Genomic DNA, 25,093 nt, shown 5'->3' on the forward strand with positions numbered 1-25,093 from the left:
GCATTTAAATTATGTATAATAAATAATTAAACATATATCTTTCCCTAATAAGGTGACTTTTGTCGGCCATTCAATACACACATTTTTTTAAATATTATTATACATCTTGTGTATGTTAAAAAAAAGGCTAAGGTGTTTTGTAGGTTTGGGGATAGTAAGGTAACATCCCTCTCCAAACACTCTCCAATGTCTACGCTCTTTACCATCCTTAGCAATAATTTACCAAAAAGACATTCAATAGGAGTTACAGTGGTGTTCAAAAAAATAGCAGTCCAACACCATTAACCTGATAAATCACTGTTTTTAGTAGAAGTGATATTTCTACATAGCAAATAATTTACTTGAAAGTGTAGTAGAGTAATGACAACAAAACAAACCCAACAATTAGGACATGCATCCCACTCATTCTGAGTAATCAAAGCATTGATTGAAAGGGGCTTGTTCAAAATAATAGCAGTGAGGAGTTCAATTGGTGAAATCATTCATTCTGCAGAAGAACGGGTGTCAAATTTGGCCCTTATTTAATTTAGGAGGGTGGCAAATGTTGCACAGGACTAGAAGATGACCAACTCAAACAGCAGCAATAGATGAGCGATCGTCTCTGACTTTACATCTACAAGGTGGACCAACCAGGTAGGAGTGTCTAATAAAGAGGACAGTGAGTGGACACGGTATTTAAAAACTCCAGCAGTGCTGCTGTGTCTGATCCACTCGTACCAGCACAACTCACACTAACACACCACCACCACGTCAGTGTCACTGCAGTGCTGAGAATGATCCAACACCCAAATATAGTAATACCTACTCTGTAGTGGTCTTGTGGGGGTCCTGGCCATTGAAGAACAGGGTGAAAGCAGGCTATAAAAGTATGTAGAGAAACAGATGGACTACAGTCAGTAACTGTAGAACTACAAAGTGCTTCTATATGGTAAGTAGATCTGATAAAATGGACAGTGAGTGTAGAAACAAGGAGGTTTTAATGTTATGGCTGATCAGTGTATGTTATCTATTGTATCGCTCTAACAGAAGCCATTTGGAAACTAGTCTTGCTTTGTTTCTGTTTTTAAGCAAAAAAAGACAAACTTTTAAAACTAACAAGCTTTGTGAAACATTTTTTTAATTAATACTAAAGTTTTACAGCCCTTTAAAACAGCATTTTAATATGTGAATGTAAATAAATTTGTTTATTTAATTACATTGGATGTATTCAAGTTATGTTCAGTATGTTCAGTAATTAGAATGGTTTAGAAAATACTAAATAAGGAACTGTAAAGTGGAAATAATCTAAAGTATTAAATATTTGCCAAATTATTCATTGATTTTAGTCTATATAAGTATAACTAATTTATGATGTCTATTGGAGCATAAAACCCATGTTTAGTACATTTACATTTTAAAACTGCCTCTAATATATTACAACTTTTAGGGCCAGTGATAGCTCAGTGGTTAAGGTACTGGACTAGTAAACAGAAGGTTGCCGGTTCAAGCCCCGCCACCACCAAGTTGCCACTATTGGGTCCCTGAGCAAGGCCCTTAACCCTCAATTGCTCATTGTGTAAGTCGCTTTGGATAAAAGCGTCTGCTAAATGTAAATGTAAATGTTAAACCCTAGCTGTATAATACTGTAAAATTAATGTATGACAACTTCAATGACTGTTGGCCACTAATCGTGGTCTAATCGAATATCTTCATTACTGCCGACAACTCGTACATTCATGTAAGAAATCCCTACAGCCTGTAGCAGTAGCAGGGGAGAAAGCAGGAGCTTAGGTCTGTTTCCCTTTTATTCCTAAATATAGGATCCCCTCGTGTGTGCTTCATCAATCTTCATCAAGCTTTTTACAAAAGGCTCGACATTGACTGCGCAGGGCCAAGAAAAAGTTCTGTGAGAAGAGAAACTGCTCAGTACTTGTTAATCCCAAAGAGCCGAACTCCATGCAGCTGTGGTAGCTTAGGAATGAGCACCGTGAGCAGAGACACCGTGTTGATGACAAAGTGCACCCAGTCGTACTTGGTGTAGAAGCTGGTGAGGAAATACCTACAGAGGACAGAGTCAAGGGGAAAGGTACACCAGACATCAGAGAGGCAGAAACATGAGAAGCACAGAAAGTTCAAGCTCAATTCCACACTGACCTATGTGCTATTTAGAAGAGTATATCTCTTTACTCTTAGAATGGCCAATAACAAAAAGGGAAAAACAGGGCTAAGCAGTTATATTCCACAATAATTTAAATCTATATCCCACCGACTCCTACATACATTTTTTTGAACATCTTGTTTTAAATTATCTGGACCAATTTCCTTACTTGTTATTGTCCTCCTACTGCTTACTGAAGTATGTAGTCTGTCATCTAATATCATATAACTTGGTGACTTTGATGTACATTGAAAATGCATCTACTACTACTACTGATTTTGTGTCTGTCATGTTAAATTTCCTACACATGAACATGGACATACACTGGATTTACACTGATCAGCCATAACATTAAAACCACCTCCTTGTTTCTACACTCACTGTCCATTTTATCAGCTCCACGTACCATATAGAAGCACTTTGTAGTTCTACAATTACTAACAGTAGTCCATTTGTTTCTCCACATACTTTTTTTAGCCTGCTTTCACCTTGTTCTTCAATGGTCAGGACCTCCACAGGACCACTTCAGAGCAGGTATTATTTAGGTGGTGGGTCATTCTCAGCACTGCAGTGACAATGACATGGTGGTGGTGTGTTAGTGTGTGTTGTGCTGGTATGAGTGAACACAGCAGCGCTGCTGGAGTTTTTAAATACCGTGTCCACTCTCTGTCCACTCTATTAGACACTCCTACGTATTTGGTCCACCTTATAGATGTAAAGTCAGAGACGATCACTCATCTATTGCTGCTGTTTGAGTTGGTCATCTTCTAGACCTTCATCAGTGGTCACAGGACGCTGCCCACGGGGCGCTGTTGGCTGGATATATTTTTGGTTGGTGGACTATTCTCAGTCCAGCAGGGACAGTGAAGTGTTTAAAAACTCTATTAGCATTGCTGTGTCTTATCCACTCATACCAGCACAACACACACTAACACACCACCACCATGTCAGTGTCACTGCAGTGCTGAGAATGACCCACCAACCAAATAATACCTGCTCTGTAGTGGTCCTGGGACCATTGAAGAACAGCATGAAAGGGGGCTAACAAAGCATGCAGAGAAACAGATGGACTACAGTCAGTAATTGTAGAATTACAAAGTGCTTCTATATGGTAAGTGGAGCTGATAAAATGGACAGTGAGTGTAGAAACAAGGAGGTGGTTTTAACGGTATGGCTGATCAGTGTATATTAATATTGTTGGTAATATTTACAATCTGTGAGTATTGTCTTTTTCTTCCTTCCCCGTTTATTGGTTATTGCTTTCATGAGTCATTTATGTACATCTCACAAGAAGTCGTGAAGATTTTCAGTCATGGAATTTCTTAGATTCATCAAGAGCTCTTCCACCTGATGATTGTGTCTACATTCTAATCAAGCTTGGTAATTATCTTCTGATTTTGGAGAGTTAAAATCAATGACAAAACTGAGAAAATAACTGTAGTGTACACCTGCTGTTAGTCAGAACTCAATGACTGGTTTGACATGGCTGAAAGTCAGTTTTTTAAATTTTGGGGGTTTTTTTTGGTGATTGATGCAGGTTAATCACATAAGTCCCTACAAGTTTATTTGTGTTTTCTTTCAAACTTTAAAACAATGTTTAAATCAAAAAGCTCTACAAACTGTGGTAAGTGGAAACAGCGCATAGGAACATGATTGCTAGCCTGTGTCTAAATCAAGCTCAGCTTCTCACAGGAAGTCTACATCCTCAGCACTGCTTTCTGTAGATGAGAATGACCAAAACAAACCCAGACTGGCTAATCAGCTACACAAAAATTTAAGTGTGTTTAGGTGGCTCAAAAATGTGACAACAAAAAAAACCTCACAGTATAATAGGTGTTATGGTGAGGAACTTCCGTGAGGCCGTGAACTGCACTCCATTGTCCATCTGCTCCCAGTGAGTAAGGAGTCGGGCCTTACCCTGGTCAGGAGTCTCAAATGGTGTCCCTTTTACTGTGTGCAGCAGGAGGTACATACACTGCAAAAAATAAATATGCTCAATAAACACAGGCTGAGTCTCTTTTACCACTCTTGTAAAGATTTCATGCATGTTTTTAGTAAACAATAAGCCAGTAATTACACCAATCAGCCATAACAATAAAACCACCTCCTTGTTTCTACACTCACTGTCCATTTTATCAGCTCCAATTACCATATAGAAGCACTTTGTAGTACAATTACTGACTGTAGTCCATCTGTTTCTCTTTGTTAGCCCCCTATCATGCTGTTCTTCAATGGTCAGGACCCCCACAGGACCACTACAGAGCAGGTATTATTTGGGTGGTGGATCATTCTCAGCACTGCAGTGACACTGACATGGTGGTGGTGTGTTAATGTGTGTTGTGCTGGTATGAGTGGAGAAGACACAGCAGCGCTGCTGGAGTTTTTAAATACCTCACTGTCACTGCTGGACAGAGAATAGTCCACCAACCAAAAATATATTCAGCCAACAGTGCCCCATGGGCAGCGTCCTGTGACCACTGATGAAGGTCTAGAAGATGACCAACTCAAACAGCAGCAATAGATGAGCGATCATCTCTGACTTTACATCTACAAGGTGGACCAACTAGGTAGGAGTGTCTAATAGAGTGGACAGTGAGTGAACACGGTATTTAAAAACTCCAGCAGTGCTGCTGTGTCTGATCCACTCATACCAGCACAACACACACTAACACACCACCACCATGTCATTGTCACTGCAGTGCTGAGAATGATCCACCACCTAAAAAATACCTGCTCTGAAGTGGTCTTGTGAAAGCAGACTAAAAAAGCATGCAGAGAAACAGATGGACTACAGCTTAACCCAATTCCTGAGCCCTCCCAAACTGGTACCACTAACCCCAACCACAACCTTAACTCCAACCACTATCCTTAACCCAAGCCCTAACTTCCAGTCCCAACCCCTAGCTCACATTAACCGCTAACCTTAACCATAAACTCTATTTATATTTTCTATCCCATCCTAACCTATATAGGATAACCTTAACCCAAACCTAACTGTTTACCTCAACCCAAGCCTTCACACTCAGTCCACACTCACAACTTTAACCTTTAACTTATCCTTAAGCTTTAACTGCTAACCTTAATTCTTTACCTCTAACCCTAACTGCTAATCTTAAGCAATGATCTTAAATCCTGAAATCTTAACCCTGGCCCATAGCTGCTGGCCTAAATGTTGTTTCCTAGGCTGGTACCATACTGCTGTAAAAGGTAAGTTGAGGTAGACCTATAAAATAGGAACATACAGTATCTTGAAATATGTGACAGCTTTAAAGTCTTCAGACTGTTAGTATCCAAGTGGTGTTTTTTGTTTACTGCAGATGTGGGTTCTCACCATATTGTGGATGAGGTTGGTGAGTGTCCACACCACAGGCACACTGACGAACGGGATGCTAAGAAGGATGATGTGAAGCAAGCCAATGCCCAGCAAGTAGGACAGCCAAATGCCCCGGCTGTTCATCACTCGTGTGTTAGGGTTCACCTCGCTGTGCGCCGTGCCTACATTCATTGTGGCGCCAAGGTGCAGATGCACCACTTCTGTCCAAGTCATGCATAAAGTAGAAGGAAAAATAATCACTCACCCTAAGGTCACACAACCACAAAGTGCTAAATAATAAACAAACAAATTAACATTGACTTAAATTCATACACAATACTGCCAAAAGTATTCACTCATCCATCCAAAACACTGAATTCAGGTGTTTCAATCACTTCCATGGTCACAGGTGTATAAAACCAAGCACCTAGGCATGCAGACTGCTTCTACAAACATTAGTGAAAGAATGGGTCGCTCTCAGGAGCTCAGTGAATTCCGGTGTGGTACAGTGATAGGATGCCACCTGTCGTGTCGTGAAATTTCCTCGCTACTAAATATTCCACAGTCAACTGTCAGTGGTATTATAACAAAGTGGAAGCAGTTGGGAAAGACAGCAACACGAAGTGTTAGCGGCCACGTAAAATGACAGAGCGGGGTCAGCGGAGTCAATCATTACAGACCTCCAAACTTCATGTGGCCTTCAGATTAGCTCAAGAACAGTGCGTAGAGAGCTTCATGGAATGGGTTTCCATGGCCGAGTGACTGCATTACATCACCAAGTGCAATGCAAAGCGTCAGATGCAGTGGTATAAAGCACGCCGCCACTGGACTCTAGAGCAGTGGAGACGTGTTCTCTGAGTGACAAATCACACTTCTCCATCTGGCAATCCGATAGACGAGTCTGGGTTTGGCGGTTGCCAGGAGAACGGTACTTGTCTGACTGCATTGTGCCAAGTGTAAAGTTTGGTGGAGGGGGGATTATGGAGTGGGGTTGTTTTTCAGGAGTTGGGCTCGGCCCCTTAGTTCCGGTGAAAGGAACTCTTAATGCTTCAGCATACCAAAAGATTTTGGACAATTTCATGCTCCCAACTTTGTGGGAACAGTTTGGTGTGGAAGAAATTGTCTGGCCTGCACAGAGTCCTGATCTCAACCCGATAGAACACCTTTGGGATGAATTAGAGTGGAGACTGTGAGCCAGGCCTTCTCGTCCAACATCAGTGTCTGACCTCACAAATGAGCTTCTGGAAGAATGGTCAAAAATTCCCATAAACACACTCCTAAACCTTGTGGAAAGCCTTCCCAGAAGAGTTGAAGCTGTTATACCTGCAAAGGGTGGGCCGACATGATATTAAACCCTATGAATTAAAAATGGGACGTCACTCAAGTTCATATGCGTGTGAAGCAGACGAGCAAATACTTTTGGCAATATAGTGTATTTGTTAAAGTTAAATTCAATTAAAATATATATTTAGGTAAGGATTGCAAGGATTAATTTAATATTAATTTAGTCTTACATACACATTAGCAAACAAATGCCTTTTTATTATGCCCTGATTGTACTGTCAAGTTGACATTTGGCCAGGGCAGGGCTTTCCTTTGGCCAAGCTAAACCTTTCATTTGCATAAACAGAGGTTTTGTTGAGACCTATAATTCATTTGGAGCAAATTTAAGGTTACATTTAGCCCAAGTTATGTTTTCCCCAAACCCTGGATTCTTCTTTAGGTTTAGATGGTGCATCTCAAAATTAGAATATCATGAATTTTTGTTCATCATTAAATTAAAAAGGTAACCTGTCATATTTTAAATGTATTACTAATAAAGTGACATATACTGATCAGCCATAACATTAAAACCACCTCGTTTCTACACTCACTGTCCATTTTATCAGCTTCACTTACCATATAGAAGCACTTTGTAGTTCTACAATTACTGACTGTAGTCCACCTGTTTCTCTACATACTTTTTTAGCCTGCTTTTACTCTGTTCTTCAATGGTCAGGACCCCCACAGGACCACCACAGAGCAGGTTTATTATTAGGTGCTGGATCATTCTCAGCACTGCAGTGACAATGACATGGTGGTGGTGTGTTAGTGTGTTTTGTGCTGGTATGAGTGGATCAGACACAGCAGTGCTGCTGGAGTTTTTAAATACAGTGTCCACTCACTGTCCACTCTATTAGACACTCCTACCTAGTTGGTCGACCTTGTAGATGTAAAGTCAGCGACGATCGCTCATCTTTTGCTGCTGTATGAGTTGGTCATCTTCTAGACCTTCATCAGTGGTCACAGGACGCTGCTCATGGGGCGCTGCTGGCTGGATATTTTTGGTTGGTGGACTATTCTCAGTCCAGCAGTAACAGTGAGGTTTTTAAAACCTCCATCAGCATTGCTGTGTCTTATCCACTCATACCAGCACAACACTAGGGTTTTTTATTTAGTTGTTTTTCGCTGTGCTTACACCATGGTTATATTCATGGAAGGAAGTGTCTATCATCCTTGTGAAGTGCTGTTCTTATATGTTGTTGTTTTTTAGTAAATGTGCTCTTTTATACCAATTTTTGTCAAGAAGTTAAGGATTGTTTTTATTTTGGTTTAGTTAAAGATTTTTGAGATAGTCTTTGGTATTGCTTGAGATTGCTGCTCCTGCAAGTATTTAGTACATTAAGTCAGTATGTGTTTAATAGAAACCGGTAAACAAGTAAAAGAGTCACATATAAGTAACAGAGAAGACCACAGCCTTGAGATGATTGTCAAGAAAAGGCTATTCAAGAATCTTGGAGAGCTTCACATTAAGTAGACTGAGGATAGTGCAGCAAGAGCCAACACTCACAGACTTTCCTCGGTAAGGGGTTCTAATTGCCGCAATCCTAATATGAGCGAAGAGGCACAGAATCCAAGGTGTCCGAAGTCTAGTATGTCTAGTATGAAGTTTGCAAGTTAATTACAAAATACAAGGAAACTGCTAAATTCATGGAGCCCCAAGGATCCCCAACCAAGTATAAAGTGTATAAATAAATGTACAACCCCAAATCAGTAAAAGTTGGGACAGTTTGGAAAATGCTAATAAAAATGCAGTGTTCCTTATATTTACTTTGACTTTTATTTGATTGCAGACAGTTTGAACCCAAGATATTTCATGTTTTGTCTGCTCAACTTAATTTCATTTGTTAATATGCCTCCATTCCTGCATTTCAGGCCTGCAACACATTTCAAAAAAAGTTGGGATGGGGGCAATTCAGGGCTAGTGATGAGGTGAAAAAACTATGCATCAAGAACCGCCACTCAACAGTAGCTGATATAACCACATGGGCAAGGGATTACTTTGGCAAACCTTTGCAACATATGCTGCCTTCAAGACGTCATCTTTCCAGGGACGTCCATGACATTTTCAACAAGACAATGCAAAACCACATGCTGCACACATTACAAAGGCATGGCATTTTATTGCTGACTTGTGTTTATGAATTTAATGCTTCAATGCTGTAACGTGGTAGCTACTGAAGTAGTTTGACAGTTTTAAGAGTGTTATCCTGCTGCCTTGCCATTTTGACAGCCAGAAGGGGCACAGAGGCGCATATGATTAATATGTCAGTTCCTCCCATTTGCTTTGTTCATTTGGTTTTTGCTATATTAGCCTTTTTTTTCACTCACACTTGCCTGCTCCTCTGTTGTTAAACCTGCAATTTCCCTGAAAACATGATTCTGGGCTGCTCAGTCCAGTTTGGTTTTCTGCTGATGCCAACACACTTTTCTTTTTCTGGGAACTCACTTGGTGTCAAAGCATTTCATTTGGCCTCACTACAGAACTGCCCTGGAGGAACAAACTGCCTCAGAGTAGGGCTGGGCGATATGGATCAAAAGTAATATCTCGATATTTTTTCGTTGAACCACGATATACGATATATATCTCGATATTTTTTCATCCCATAAGGTAATAACAAAAAGACACTTCTGAGACAAAGCTACATGTTCCAAATTTTATACAGGCACTTTTATTAATATTCATGTTGGGGAAGCTACAAACTATTTTTCCTTAAAAAAAAAAAAAAAAGAACTATTCTAAGAAAAAGAATGTTGTTTTCTAACGTCTCAGTTGTCGTGTAATGCAATTTCAAATATATGTCTTGCCCTTTAAGAATGTTAAGTGCACTATAAGGCGCAGGGAGCGCGTGTTTGCAGGGAAGGTGTCGGAATTTATCGTTTCCGGCTGTGCTGATGTTCTTCTGTTGTTTTGCACTGAGCTTGTGTGATATTAAAAGTAGCGTTCTCATCGTTTACGGCTGTGCTGATGTTCTTCTGTTGTTTTGCACTGAGCTTGTGTGACATTAAAAGTAGCGTTCTCATCGTTTACAGCTGTGCTGATGTTCTTCTGTTGTTTTGCACTGAGCTTGTGTGACATTAAAAGTAGCGTTCTCGTTTAACGTTTACTGTGTAACTATTACAACATTTAATGCATTTTAATAAGTGTTCTGCTTCATGTACTTTATTATTATTTAACAGCTTTATTTGTTGTTTAATTGCTGTTTGCTCCTTGTTTACTGCAGAGTTAGTTCGTGCAATTTTATTAATTTTTGGATGTTTATTGGCCGACAACAAGAAATACTATAATAGAAGATAAATAAATAAATGACGTGTCGGGCGATCATCCAGTATAAACTTACACGACCACGTACAACATCCAGTACAGAAATCACTCCCCATAATGTTTGTTTTTTACAGATAGAGCAAATATATGTACGTCAAATATACAAACACAAGAGTCAGAACAACAGGAGACGCATCATTACGTTATTATTACTTTCTCAACACTTGCATGATTTACACTGTTTATATATGTAGTATACACGTGCATGTCAGCGCGTACATGCGCTTGTATGTTTATTTCCGTTTTCCAATATTGGTTTGTGAAACGAATAACGACTCGTTTTCTTGTTGATCAACTTTAAGATTTGAAGTGAAAAACGAATGACCAAAGGTACACAGAGCTCAAACCTTTTGTCTGGACTTGTTTTCGACATTCTCTACAGAATACATTATTCTGCTTCTCATCTGACACTTCTCCACCATTAGGTCCGAACCATCTCCAAATAATTGAGCCATTATTATTCTTTTTACTAAGCAGCTCCTCAACTGTCTCCATGCTATCATGGGAGTTTTACTTACAGAAATGTGTTCTGAGGGCAGAAAGAATTGGCGGTGGGGAGGGGCGAGTTGTGTTCAGTGAGGGAGAGAGGCGGGGCAAGGTGAACATGTGCAGAGACAAACTGGAAGAGAAAGACGAACTGTCGGATCTAATTGGAACGCAACATCTATATCGATATAAGCGATATTGTCTTACCTTATATCGTGTATGAAAATATATCGATATTTTATAAAATCTCGATATATCGCCCAGCCCTACCCCAGAGGTCAAGCTGATATTTTGCCCAGACTTGGGCTTGGTCTGCAGTGTTGCAACTGAATGTCAGGTTTCACTCTTGCAAAGTTAGAACTTTGTGTTCTGTAGATCCATTCAGTTAAACCATATTATTTAGCATTACAGGGTAATAAAAGTGTCATCATTTGCAAAACCTTAACTTAAAATGCCTGACAACACAAAATCTACAGCCTGGGCAGCACTTCAGCTTGAAGAAATAAGAGCCCCAGATTGGACACATTCTTAGACTGGGGCAACATGAGCAGGTAGTAGTAAAAAGAGAAGTAATAAAAAAACATAAAAAAGTGCAGCAGACAATATAACAACATTACACAACCTGCCAGTCCACATCTGGTAACTCAAATCTGAATCTAATTCAATTTTAACGTTAAATGATGTTTATCTTTAAAGCCATGCTGTGTTTTTTCCAGCATTATTGTAACCTGATAAAGTTTCCATTCATTTAACATTGACTGAGGCTTAAGTTGATATCTGGGGTAGGAAATTCATTTGAGCCTTAATACAGGATCACATATTAGCAAAGTTCTGTCCAGACTAGGGAATCCTGTTGTGTAGTCGCACAGAGCCAAATACTGTATGAAGAGTATAGCTATGCTCTCTGCAAATCAACTAATAATGTAGCTGCGTCAACCAGGCAGTACAGATAGCATTTGCAATGTTGAACCTGGTTGGATGGCACAGTGCAGCTGTTAGAGTAGGTAATGAGCAGCAACATGGGTCCTGAGGAACTGGGTTTAACTTTTGCCTCTGGTCACTATCTGTAAGGTTCTTTCCATATCGGCATGCGTTTCCTCAGGTTACTCGCGTTCTTCCACAAGCCACAAAAAATATACCAGTAGGCAAATAGGCTACTTCAAATTGACCCTAAGTGTAGGTAAATAAATATTTATATAAGCATTGGCCTACAGTATATTGTTTGAGTGGCATGGTGCAGATGTTAGGGTGGGTGATGCACAGCAACATAAGACCTGAGTTCAATGCTTGCCTCTGGTCCCTGTCTGTTGAATGTTCTTCCCAAGTCTAGGTGGGTTTCTTCTGGGCAATCTAGTTTTTCCACATCCCTCAAAAATATGCTAGTAGGCAGATTGGCTTCTCCCAGTTGACTACTATTAAAGTGTTTACAATCAACAACGTTACATTTGTTGAGAAGCGTCCTCAGTCAGCGGTGAAGGGTCGAATCAGTATAGAGGACGCAATCAGGGTAATTGGACACGACTAGATTGGGGGGGTATTGGGGGGGAGCGGTTAAATGTTGCTTTTTTATGAAATCTTATGAGACTCAGCTGAATGAATTCACAATCAATCCTGGAAATATTCAACCCTTAAAAGAAAATTTAACCCCCAAAGGAATTATAACTTTACTGCAATACCAAATTTTGCTCTAAATAAAGTGGTTATCAGATGAATTATGGAGCGGATGAACAAAGAAAAAAAGTATGCTTATACTAACGTCACAATTATTCAACCCCTACATACTACCGCTGATCTCAAAACCTACTGCTAGTCTAATGACCTAAAGTTGGAATCAAACATAATAAAACCACTGGGAACTTAAAAAATGACCATTAATTTAATTTAGCTGTGATATGTTATATAAACACCACCCAAAGATTCAAGGTGTATTGCAATTATGGTGAAAACTAAGAGGCTGTCACAAAAGCTAAGAGAAGAGATCATTTTATTGCCCCAAAAGAGCAGTGGGTATAAAATCCTAGACCTTGAGAAGGCACTGGGAGTAAACTTATGTTGCAACAGCAAACCTGTCTGGCAATGGGAGAAATGTCATCCAGAGGTGTTAGAAATCTCATCAGGACAGCAAAATAAAAAAAAAACCTGTGTTACTGCAAAAAAGACTTTCAGGATGACCTGATAAACACTGGGACAATGGTGTCAGTGGCAACCATATAAACATTACTTAACAACCAAGGACATGGCCAGACTTCACAATGTACGCCACACTTGAGCAAGAAGCAGGGAAAGGGTCAACTGGAATAAGCAGAGTTCTGGGACACAGTTTTATGGAGTGGTAAATCAAAACTGGAACTGTTTAGCCGTATGGATCAGGAATTTGTCTGGCGAGGCTTATGATCAGAAGAATATTCTCCCCATGGTCATATCATGGGGGTGGGTCAGAGATGATGTGGGGATGTTTTTTTTGCTGCAAGAACTGGCAATTTTGACTGTAACTGACTTGAACTTTGCTGATAATTAGACTTTCCAGCAAGACAGGACCAAAGAACTGGTGGTGAATTTCTGTAGGTGCAGACACCCCCTGCCACCGGTGAACATCCAGGGAATGGACATTAAGAGAGTGGACTCTTATAAGTACCTGGGTGTTCACCTCAACAACAAACTGGACTGGTCAGAGCAGACTCTACCTACTTAGGAGACTGCGGTCATTTGGAGTACGGGGGGCACTCCTGAGGACTTTCTTTGACACTTTTATGAAGTGGTATGCTGGGGCAGCAGCATCTCTACAGCAGACAGGAAGAGACTAGACAAACTCATTAAGAGGGCCGGCTCTGTCCTAGGAAGCCCCTTAGACCCAGTGCAGGTGGTGGGAGACAGGAGGATGTTAGCCAAGCTGGCATCCATGCTGGAGAATGACTCCCACTTCATGCACGAGACTCTGGCAGCACTGGGCAGCTCCTTCAGCGACAGGCTGCTTCACCCTAAATGTGTGAAGGAGCGGTATCGCAGGTCCTTCCTTCCTGCTGATGTTAGACTCTACAACCAGCACTGCTCCAGACAGATCGAGTACAACACACTTTAATTATTATTTGCAATTATTTGTAAATATTTTTTCCAGAGTTTTTTTACTTTTCTTATTGATAATTTTCTATATTGTTATACATTGAACTGTTAATTTATCTATTTTTTGAGTGCCTCGCTATCCCTTTGCTGCTGTAACACTGCGATTTTCCCCACTGTGGGACTAATAAAGGATTATCTTATCTTATCCAGATCACACTTTCTTAGGCTAAAAGTTCCAAACTACAGGTGCATCTCAATAAATAAGAATATCATCAAAAAGTTCAATATTGTAGACTCATGGTGTCACACTCTAATCAGCTAATCAACACAAAACACCTTCAAAGGTTTCCTAAGCCTTTAAATGGTCTCTCAGTCTGGTTCAGTAGGCTACACAATCATTGACACCCTCCACAAGAAGGGTAAGCCACAAAAGGTCATTGCTAAAGAAGCTGGCTGTTCACAGAGTGCTGTATCCAAGCATATTAATGGAAAGTTGAGTGGAAGGAAAAAGTGTGGTAGAAAAAGGTGCACAAAGGATTGTCAAGAAAAAGCCATTTAAGAATCTGGGGGGGATTCACAAGGAGTGGACTGAGGCTGGAGTCAGTGCTTCAAGAGCCACCACACACAGACAAATCCAAGGCAACAATTGTCACATTCCTTGTGTCAAGCCACTCATGACCCAGAGACAAGGTCAGAAGCGTCTTACCTGGCCTAGGAGAAAAAGGACTGGACTGTTGCTCAGTAGTCCAAAGTCCTTTTTTCATATAAAAAGTAAATTTTGCATTTCATTTGAAAGTCAAGGTCCCAGAGTCTGGAGGAAGAGTGGAGAGGCACATAATCCAAGTTGCTTGAGGTCCAGTGTGAAGTTTCCACAGTCAGTGATGGTTTGGGGAGCCATGTCATCTGCTGATGTTGGTCCACTGTGTTATATCAAGTCTAAAGTCAGCGCAGCCGTCAACCAGGACATTTTAGAGCTCTTTATGCTTCCCTCTGCTGACAAGCTTTATGGAGATGCTGATTTCATTTTCCAGCAGGACTTGGCACCTGCCCACACTGCCAAAGGTACCAATACCTGGTTTAATAATCACAATATCACTGTGCTTGATTGGCCAGCAGACTCGCCTGACCTAAACCCCATAGAGAATCTATGATGTATTGTCAAGAGAAAGATGAGAGACACCAGACCCAACAATGCAGACGAGCTGAAGTGCCACAGGCTGATCGCCTTCATGCCACGCCGCATTGATGCAGTAATTCATGCAAAAGGAGCCCTGACCAAGTACTGGGTGCATATACTGTACATACTTTTGAGTAGACCAACATTTCTGTATTAAAAATCCTTTTTTTAATTGGTCTTATGTAATATTCTAATTTTCTGAGATAATGACTTTTGGGTTTTCATTAGCTGTAAGCCATAATCATCAAAATTGAAAATATTGAAATACACTGCCTGGCCAAAAAAAAGGTCACACACTCTAATATTTGGTTGGACCGCCTTTAGCTTTGATTACGGCACGCATTCGCTGTGGCATCGTTTCCACAAGCTTCTGCAATGTCACAACATTTATTTCTGTCCAGAGTTGCATTAATTTTTCCCCAAGATCTTGTATTGATGATGGGAAATTTGGACCACTGCGCAAAGTCTTCTCCAGCACATCCCAAAGATTTTCAATGGGGTTCAGGTCTGGACTCTGTGGTGGCCAATCCATGTGTGAAAATGATGTCTCATGCTCCCTGAACCACTCTTTCACAATTTGAGCCTGATGAATACTGGCATTGTCATCTTGGAATATGCCCGTGCCATCAGGGAAGAAAAAATCCATTGATGGAATAACCTGGTGGTTCAGTATATTCAGGTAGTCAGCTGACCTCATTCTTTGGGCACATAACGTTGCTGAACCTAGACCTGACCAACTGCAGCAACCCCAGATCATAGCACTGCCCCCACAGGCTTGTACGGTAGACACTAGGCATGATGGGTGCATCACTTCAGCCGCCTCTCTTCTTACCCTGATGCGCCCATCACTCTGGAACAGGGTAAATCTGGACTCATCAGACCACATGACCTTCTTCCATTGCTCCAGAGTCCAATCTTTATGCTCCCTAGCAAATTGAAGCCGGTTAGCCTCACTAACAAGTGGTTTTCTTAAGGCTACACAGATGTTTAGTCCCAATCCCTTGAGTTCCCTTCGCATTGTGCGTGTGGAAATGCTCTTACTTTCACTATTAAACATTTCCCTGAGTTCTACTGTAGTTTTTCTACCATTTGATTTCACCAAACGTTTAAGTGATCGCCGATCACGATCATTCAAGATTTTTTTCCGACCACATTCCTTCCTGGAAGATGATGTTTCCCCACTGTCCTTCCACTTTTTAATAATGCGTTGGACAGTTCTTAACCTGATTTTAGTAGTTTCAGCTTCTCCTTAGATGTTTTCTCTGCTTAATGCATGCCAATAATTTGACCCTTCTGAAACAGATTAACATCTTTTCCACGACCACAGGATGTGTCTTTTGACATGGTTGTTTAACAAATGAGAAGCTACTCACTGCATCAGTTAGGGTAAAATAACTTGTTGCCAGCTGAAACATAATCACCCATGCAGTAATTATCAAATGGGAGACTCTTAGCTATTTGGTTAGTTAAATCCAGGTGGTGACCTATTTTTTGACCAGGCAGTGTATATCACTCTATGTGTAATGAATCTATATAATATATGAGTTTTACTTTTTGAATTACATTACTGAAATAAATGAACTTTTCGATGATATTCTAATTTATTGAGATGCACCTGTACATAAACAAATGGAACTCACTTTACTGCCTAAAAAACTTTGGGTTCAATGGTATTATGGAACTTTCTAACGGTTCTAACGGTTAAGTATTGATGTTTTTGAGCTGATAAATGTTTACAAAGATTATAAAGGAATTCTTATATAATGTTTGTTTCCCAATTATTCCTAGAATAACTACTGATGCAGAAATCATTACAATTCCAAGAGTGTCATGTATGGAAACGTATATAAACGTTTAACTTTAACTGTACTTTTAAAAGCTCTGATACTTACAGAAACGCGCTGTGTGAATGAAAGTCTTGTTAGATTTTCTCCGCTGTTATATTTAATCCTCTGAACTAAACTGGAAGTACCGAATCGTTCCAAGTTCAGTCAGATCGCTCCGACTCGCACTCCAGATCAGCGGTGCACTTTCATCCTCAGCCACCGTGCACAGCAGCTGGACTCTAATAAGAATGAATGCATGAATGATACATGCTGTATATAAAGGAAAGCAGCATTCAGCTGGAACAGCAGCAGCTGACAACACAGCTACACTTCACAGCTGGACGTCATCATTTCCTGACCTCATGCTTACGAAAATAGAATTTGGTTCTCCAAAAACATCCCAGTTCTCTAATTGGTTTGGCTTCATCACATGGACACGTGTGTGAACCACTCAATATCAGAGGTGCTGGACATTCGCTGAAAGCTCACACGCCTACCTTACTACGTCACTAAGTGGGCTCATGGGAATTGTAGTCTTAACGCTACTTCTTCACGACTAATAGAAAGACATGCAAAATCTGAGGTTTTGTAGTTTTCATGGAGAGTATAAAAGTAAACAATAAGTACTAAACATCATTCATTAAGTCTCAGGACCCAATTTGCTGTGTGGTATGCACCTCACTGCTGATTACTATTAATGCATTCTATTAAAATATAAAATATAATACTTATTTAAAATGTGGTGGTACAAAAACATTATTAGATAATAACAGTATTACATTTATTACCTTTAATGTTAATTTAATATTTAGTCATTAATTTTATAAAATAATTTCAAATAATAAAAACTAAAAGTGGAATAACAGCCAACAAATACAAATACAAATACACAGGATCAGAAGCACTTTCTTACGGCGGCGTATTAGGGCCACTGTAAAAAAATATAAATATTTTTGAGATTTGATTTCAAGAATAAAGTCCTGTAAGTTTCGATTTCGAGATAAAAGTGAAAATGGTTATGAGAATAAAGTCAAAATTATTTCGAGATTAAAGTTGAAATGATTATGAGAAAAAAGTCAAAATATTATGAGAATAAAGTCGAAATATTATAGGAATAAAGTTGAAATATTATGAGAATAAAGTCAAAATTATTTCAAGATTAAAGTCAAAATGATTATGAGAATAAAGTAAAAATATTTTGAGAATAAAGTCGAAACATTATGAGAATAAAGTCAAAATATTTTGAGAATAAAGTCGAAATATTATGAGAATAAAGTCAAAATATTATGAGAATAAAGTCAAAATTATTTTGAGATTAAAGTCGAAATGATTATGAGAATAAAGTCGAAACATTATGAGAATAAAGTCGAAATATTATGATAATAAAGTCAAAATTATTTCGAGAGTAAAGTCGAAATGATTGTGAGAATAAAGTCGAAATATTACGGTCAAAGCACTTTGGTTGATATGGCCATAATATTTTGACTTTAATCTCAAAATCATTTCGATTTGAATCTCTTAATCATTTCAATGTTAATCTCGAAAGCGAAACTTATACGACTTTATTCTCGTAATTATTTCGACTTTATTCTCGAAATCGAAACTTATACGACTTTATTCTCAAAATCAAAACATAAAAAAAAAAATTTCTTTAAAGTGGCCCTAAGACACGTTTATCTAAGTGGTCTTAAAATTGTGACCAAATACAATGCAAGCAATTGAGGGTTTAAGTTCTTGTTTCCCTCAACTGAGTTTTAGTTACACTTATGATGACTGTGTGGTTTAGTTCACACTTATGAAGTCAAGCACCTACCATGGCTCCCTAGTTTTCAGATTTTTACATCAATTCCCTTTCTGGGTGTATAGACTGTAAAATTCATTGCTCCTTAAGGGCAGTTCTGTGGTGAGGCCCAAAAATGCTTTGACACCGGGTGAGTTCCCAGAAAGAGAAAAGTGTGCTGGCATTCTGCTTTACCACCGCTTTATCTTGGACAGGGTCGCGATGGGTACAATTTACTGGGCAAAAGGTAGGAAACACCCTGGACAGGTTGCCACTCTATCACAGGGCACGCACACACACAGGGCAATAGTCTTTGGACTGTGGGAGGAAACCAGAGAAACCAGAAGAAACCTGTGCGGACACAGGGAGAACATGAAAACTCAACACAGAAAGGACCTAGATTGCTTTATCTGGGAATCTAACCCAGGATCTTCTTGCTGTGAGACGACTGTGTTATGACCACGTACCTAATATGCTGTCAAAACCTAAAATCTATAGCCTTTCAAAACATGGACACCACAAGATGTCTCAAGCAGTCCTCTGGTATTTGGTACCAGGACATTGTCACTATACCCTTCAGTGTCTGGACACTTTGAGGTGAATTGACCTACAGTGCAACCTGGTGCCATCTGGGTACCTGGCCATCCCCATGATGTCGGAGAAAGCAGGATTTATTGGACCAGTCTACTTTCTTCCATTGCTCCAGTGTCCAGTTTTGACACCTACAAGGCTGTTGTATGTACTCTGGACAATGGACAGAAGTATGCATGGGCAGTTTTACAACTATGCAGCCACATACACACAAGGGTCACATACTGACTCATCACCAGTATTAAAATTATCCACAATTTGAGCCACAGTAGTCTTTCTGCTAATCAATAACAGACACTTGCAACAACTTTCGTGTTCTTTGGCATCAAGAAATCTTGGCTGCTAGGCACTCAGGTGGCACACCACTTGCAAGATCCACCAACCTGGCTGGGCATCCACACTAACACAATTGCCTGTGTTTGAGGGAGGGAATGTTGGTCTAGGCCTCTTCCCAATATGCTGCAATCTCCAGGATTGGTTCAAGCATCTGCTAGAGTGGGGAGGTTTTGGGGTTTACATGGAACTTAATGTGGCTCTCTGGAAACCCAACAATGGTAGGTGATAAGAAGTGGTCGCAGATGTCCTGTCAGAGGGAGCATTGGGTACTCAACACGGCTGCCAGTGAGCACCCCTTGCTTCAGCCCACTCTTCTAACTATAATAATTTGGACCTAATAAAAGTCACTCAGGTATTTATGATGCCCATATCTGCTGCATTAAACATGTATACTACGAGTAACCACCACCAGCCTTACATTTAAAATAATAATTTAATATAATAATTGCAACAATTAAAATGTGTTTTTATTTTTACCTGAATAAACACTGTTTTAGAAAATTAATTCTGCAAAATATAGCCAAAATATAGCAAATATCCCTAATATGTCTAAAAAAAAATGCCTAATGTAAATTAAAATTTGTCTTGTAAGATTAATTAGGAAGTATTTGAACCAGCAACCAATTGGTCTAGTGATAAATTCCTTTCTATCTTTCATGTAAGGCTTATTTTTAAATAGTTGCATTACACATTGCTCAGTGATTAAAAGGTCGTTTTTGTTTTACTGGGACTTTGTGGGGTCTACACTACACGCAAGCAGCCAACAGATGTCAGCATCATCATACCAATGCTGCTGCTTTTACAAACCTGTATGATGTACACTTACATGACTTGATAATAAATCATTGTTATTGGAATCTAGCAGTCTGGCACAAGACAACCAGGTATATCACCTATTAGTGCAATCAGACATATGCACAAAGTTGAATCAGTTCATCTGGACACAAGTTTGTTGTAGAGATACGTTTCGTCACTCAATCCGAATGACTTCTTCAGTCTGCGTGGGTTTCCTCCAGGAGCTTCGGTTTCCTCGCACAGTCCAAAGACATGCAAGTGAGGGGAATTGGAGATACTAAATTGTCCATGACTGTGTTTGATATAAACTTGTAAACTGATGAATCTTCTGTAATGAGTAACTACCGTTCCTGTCATGAATGTAACCAAAGTGTAAAACATGATGTTAAAATCCTAATAAACAAACACTCAAAATGTATCCAGGTACCTGGATCACCATCTGGGAACACTGGTCATTTGACAACAGAGCATCCTGGATAGGGTGCCAATCTACTCAAACGTAAAGATTTTGAGTAGCCAATAATTCTTATGTATGTATTTGGAAGAAGAAATTAGCTTAAAACAGGCAAAATACGCAAAACTTTATCTAGTGACTAAAAGCAAGCTAAACAAGGTCCTCAGGACCCTTGTGTCTGTATGGCACCCACATCACCAGCTGTACCATCGTGCTCCCACAAGTGCAACATCTTTCATGAAACTGACCCTCCAATTTACCATTTCCTTTTCTCGGCCAAGAACAATGACTCAAACTCATGCTAGCAACGTGCTACTTTCACACCTCTATTTTAGATAAGAATTGTTCTGTTACATCCTTTCTATATATCCTCTTTACTAGTTCTCACTAAGGTGCGTAGTGTGTAAGGGAAGGACTTTGTGACCCAGGCCTCGTCTGATGATAGCCCCGCTGGAAAAGACTGAAGCCTCTAGACTCCATTGTTGTTTGACAGAGGAAGCTGAGGATTAGGACACCAAAGAATTTCAATAAAAGAAGTGTCTGTTAGAAGGCTAAGGGTGTTGGGGAGGATCGTGGGGCCTGGGGCATTGTCCCAAAGGGTGACTGAGAGCAAGAGGAGGGGAGTAGTGGGGCATTGTGTTTTGGGGGGAGCATTTCTAAAGGTAGTTATTAGAAGAGAGATGGCGAGGGGGTGGCTGTTGACTCTTCATCTTGTGTGAACAAAGTCTCTGGTACGTTAATACCCCCCAACACACTCTCTCACTCTCCCACAGATCCTGCTTTACGAGGGTCATGAATATTTGGACCGGCCCTACGGAGAGCCCCGCCAAGCCCAGACCTGCTTGAAAGCTTATTGTCCGGCTTAAGTGAGGTTTAATTAAGCGAGCTGTGTGTCCTAAGAGGAGAGCGGCAGCTTGAAGAGCTCAGCGCCTGTGGAGATGCTGCACTCCCCAATGCAGGGCTTGATGCTGAGCATTCAGCTATTGAAGGAGAAAGTGTTTGCTGCCCTAATGAAAAAGGTTTGTTTGAGGCCTCAGAAGAGAAGGGGGGTGAGGAAAAGGAGGGGTGTGTCTAGGCTTTGTCTTCAGATTACAAAGTACAGACAAAAGCAGTGATATTATACAAATGCCCCCATTTCCAGGACATGGTACTGGGACACGGGCCGGCAAACGGTTTTGCAGCCTAATTTAGGCTAATTTAGCCAACTCTGAATTGTCTTTGTTGCTGGTGAACTACAGTATTTGCTAACTGAACTAATTACAGAATCTTCTTTGTCAAATTACAGTAGAGTTTGTTAGTTTAATTAAAAATAAAGATACATTTCAGCTCAAGCACAATATGATGGCATCTGTTCTATTTAAAAAAAGCTGTCATCAATATGAGTTTCAACTTCATTTTTAGAATATTAAATATTTACCAATAAAAAACTGGAATTTGATTTTTTTTTTTGATATTTTTTTTAACTAGGCAAATATTGTACAATACAAAAATATTTCCACAGAAATAATACTTACACTGCAAGAAAATGAACAATAAAATATTTTTGCCTGATTTATCTAAAATGTTTTAAATTTTACAAATCATTTTTTAAAAGGGGAATATCAGACGTATACACTGTATTTGATTGATTGATTGATTTACTTTATTGATCCCCGAAGGGAAATTGCGGTGTAGCAGCAGCAGTTACAATTATTACAAACATCACACAACGACATTACAATGAGGTAGGAAAGAATAAAAATTAAGACATAAAATCTAAAAAAATATATATATTATTATATACGTATATACAGTATATTGCTGTATTGTCTAAAGCAAGTGGACATTTGGCTGTAAGTGTGTTGGCATATTTCATACTTATCTATACAGTAGACCCTTGACTTACGAATTTAATTTGTTCCAAAGGGCTGTTCTTAAGTCAAAATGTTTGTTAGATAAACATAAAAAAATAATGTAAATAGAATTAATCCGTGCCAGACCTCCCAAACCACCCCCTTACCTAACCTTTCTAATGTCTTTAATGGTCTTTTTAGTTATAAATACAAGTATATTATTCCTTAAATCTTAAATTATAGAATAGACAATAATGTAATAAACAATAATAAACAACAATACACAGTAGTACTGTACTGTACATAAAACACACACCGCATTTCAGTACACCATAATACATTTCCTTCTTTTTATATAAAATGTATCTACCAGAAACAACAATAACTTGTTCGTGATGTCACGTGTTTCGCAAATTTCGGTTCGTAATCCGAAATTTGTTCGTACGTTAAGTTGAAAAAGATCGTTCGTAACCCAAAATGTTCGTATGATAAACCGTTCGTAACTCAAGGGTCTATTGTATGAAGTTTGTGACCATAACAGCCTTGACTGTTCTGAGAAAACTTTTAGTCAAAAGAGCATTTAAAAGGTTAGGCACTGATGTGTAACAAAGAGAAACTCGTTAGCAATTGATGTTTCAATTAATCCCTAATATGTTTAATGGGGTTGAGGTCTGGGTATGGTGCATGCCACTGGATTTTTCTTACGTGTCAATCCAAGACTTTATGCACCTTGCTTTGTACTCAAAGGCACAGTCATTCGGGAAAAGAAAAGGGCTTTGCCCAAACTGCTGGCACAGTTGTAAGCATGAAATTTATATAATTGTTTTTATACGTCTGCTTGCAATTGGTATTGTTGAAACACTATAACGAAATATCATAATAATAAGAAAGGTGTCCACATAATATTATTATAATACATGTTGCATGTTATTATGTATTATAATGAGTTTTTTACACACACACACACAAACAAAAATTATAACTGTTTTATTACTGTCCCACATACAAAAAGTTAAAGTTAAAGTTAATTAAAAATATTTTAAAAAATATTAATTTAAAATGTGCAAACCCCACTGGAACAGTCTGTAAACAGTTTACAGTTTGCAATCAAAATAACTATCTGTAATGTGTTAATGTGTATATATAAACATAAAAACATAAAAAACTAAATAATGATGTGATTCCAAACAGGTGATGTCAACAGGTGATTGTAATCATAGTTTGGTACTTGAAACGTTTAAAAATGTTTGAAAACAATGTACCTCAAAGAAAGATTGGAAGGGATTTGCATATTTCTCCCTCTACAGTGCATAATACAATGAAATGATTTAAGGAATCGGGAGGAATTTCAGTGCGTAAAGGCCAAGGGTGCAAGCTTAAACTGAACACCCGTGATCTTCGTGATCCCTCAGGCGGCACTGCATCAAGAACTGCCAAACAATTGCTGATATAATCACATGAGCAAGCACTACAATACAGAGTTACATGCACAAATGCCACTTAAAACCTTACTGTGCAAAAAAGAAGCTTTATGTTAACCATGTTCAGATGCAAAATCGACTTCTCTGGCCTCGGAGAAATCTAAGATGGACCGTCACACAGTGGAAACGTGTATTGTGGTCAGATGAATCAGCATTCCAGGTCTTTTTTGGACAAAATGGACGCCGTGTGCTCCAGACCAAAGACGAAAAGGACCATCCAGACTGTTATCAGCAACAAGTCCAAAAACCAGGGTCTGTCATGGTATGGGGCTGTGTCAGTGCCCTTGGCAAAGGTCATTTACACTTCTGTGATGGCAGCATTAATGCAGAAAAGTACATTGAGATCTTAGAGCAACATATGCTGCCTTCAAGACGTCATCTTTTCCAGGGATGTCCATGCATTTTTCAACAAGACAATGCAAAACCACATGCTGCACACATTACAAAGGCTTGGCTGCGGAAGAAGAGGGTACGAGTACTGGACTGGCCTGCCTGCAGTCCTGACCTGTCCCCAATAGAGAATGTGTGGAGAATTTTGAAACGTAAAATGAGACAACGACGACCCCGTACTGTTAGACACCTTAAGACGTGTTTGCAGGAAGAATGGGACAAAATAAAAGCTGAAACACTAAATCACTTGGTATCTTTGGTGCCAAAACGTCTTTTAAGTGTGGTGAAAAGGAATGGCAACATTACAAAGTGGAAAATGCTTTACTGTCTCAACTTTTTTTGAATGTGTTGCGAGCCTGAAATGCAGGAATGGATGTTTATTAATAAATGAAATGAAGCTGACCAGATAAAACATGAAATATCTCAGGTTCATCCTGTCTGCAATCAAATAAAAGTCAAAGTAAATGTAAGAAACTCTGTGTTTTTTTTTTATTATTTGCATTTTCCATGCTGTCCCAACTTTTCCAACTTTTTCTGATGTGGGATTATATATATATATATGCATGCAACACGTTAAAAATGACTTTTTAATAATAATTAAAATAAGACTTTTTAATGCTTTAGGAACTGAGGACACTAATTGTCTCTCTTCTTGCCTGATACAAGACTTCAGCTACTAAACAGATGTTCCTGTATACAATTGATGTACATTAGATGGTAAAAAAAAATTACCATAAAAAAATTATTTGCAGTCTTGTGTTGAGAAATCTTTTTTAACTGATTGACAATT

At 39.2% G+C, this 25,093-nt stretch overlaps 1 protein-coding gene across 1 annotated transcript; it reads right to left on the reverse strand.

Moving 5' to 3' along the window:
- Positions 1 to 1,159: 1,159 nt before the first annotated feature.
- Positions 1,160 to 16,830, reverse strand: ormdl3 (ORMDL sphingolipid biosynthesis regulator 3). Its single transcript, XM_063003600.1, has 4 exons — positions 16,711 to 16,830; positions 5,469 to 5,671; positions 3,961 to 4,112; positions 1,160 to 2,038 (listed from the first exon to the last, which is right to left on the reverse strand). The coding sequence occupies exons 2-4, from the start codon at positions 5,640 to 5,642 to the stop codon at positions 1,903 to 1,905; spliced, it is 462 nt and encodes a 153-aa protein (XP_062859670.1). The 5' UTR covers positions 5,643 to 5,671; positions 16,711 to 16,830; the 3' UTR covers positions 1,160 to 1,902.
- Positions 16,831 to 25,093: the final 8,263 nt, after the last annotated feature.

The sequence above is a fragment of the Trichomycterus rosablanca genome, chromosome 10 (assembly GCF_030014385.1).
Source record: "Trichomycterus rosablanca isolate fTriRos1 chromosome 10, fTriRos1.hap1, whole genome shotgun sequence".
Classification (NCBI taxonomy): Eukaryota; Metazoa; Chordata; class Actinopteri; order Siluriformes; family Trichomycteridae; genus Trichomycterus; species Trichomycterus rosablanca.

Coding starts and splice junctions, on each gene's coding strand:
- ormdl3 (XM_063003600.1), bottom strand. CDS start 5,642: ATGAATGTAGGCACGGCGCACAGCGAGGTGAACCCTAACACACGAGTG. Junction 4,113..5,468: donor CCAACCTCATCCACAATATG/GTGAGAACCCAC, acceptor TATTTTTTGCAG/TGTATGTACCTCCTGCTGCA. Junction 2,039..3,960: donor ACCATAACACCTATTATACT/GTGAGGTTTTTT, acceptor TGTCCTCTGTAG/GTATTTCCTCACCAGCTTCT.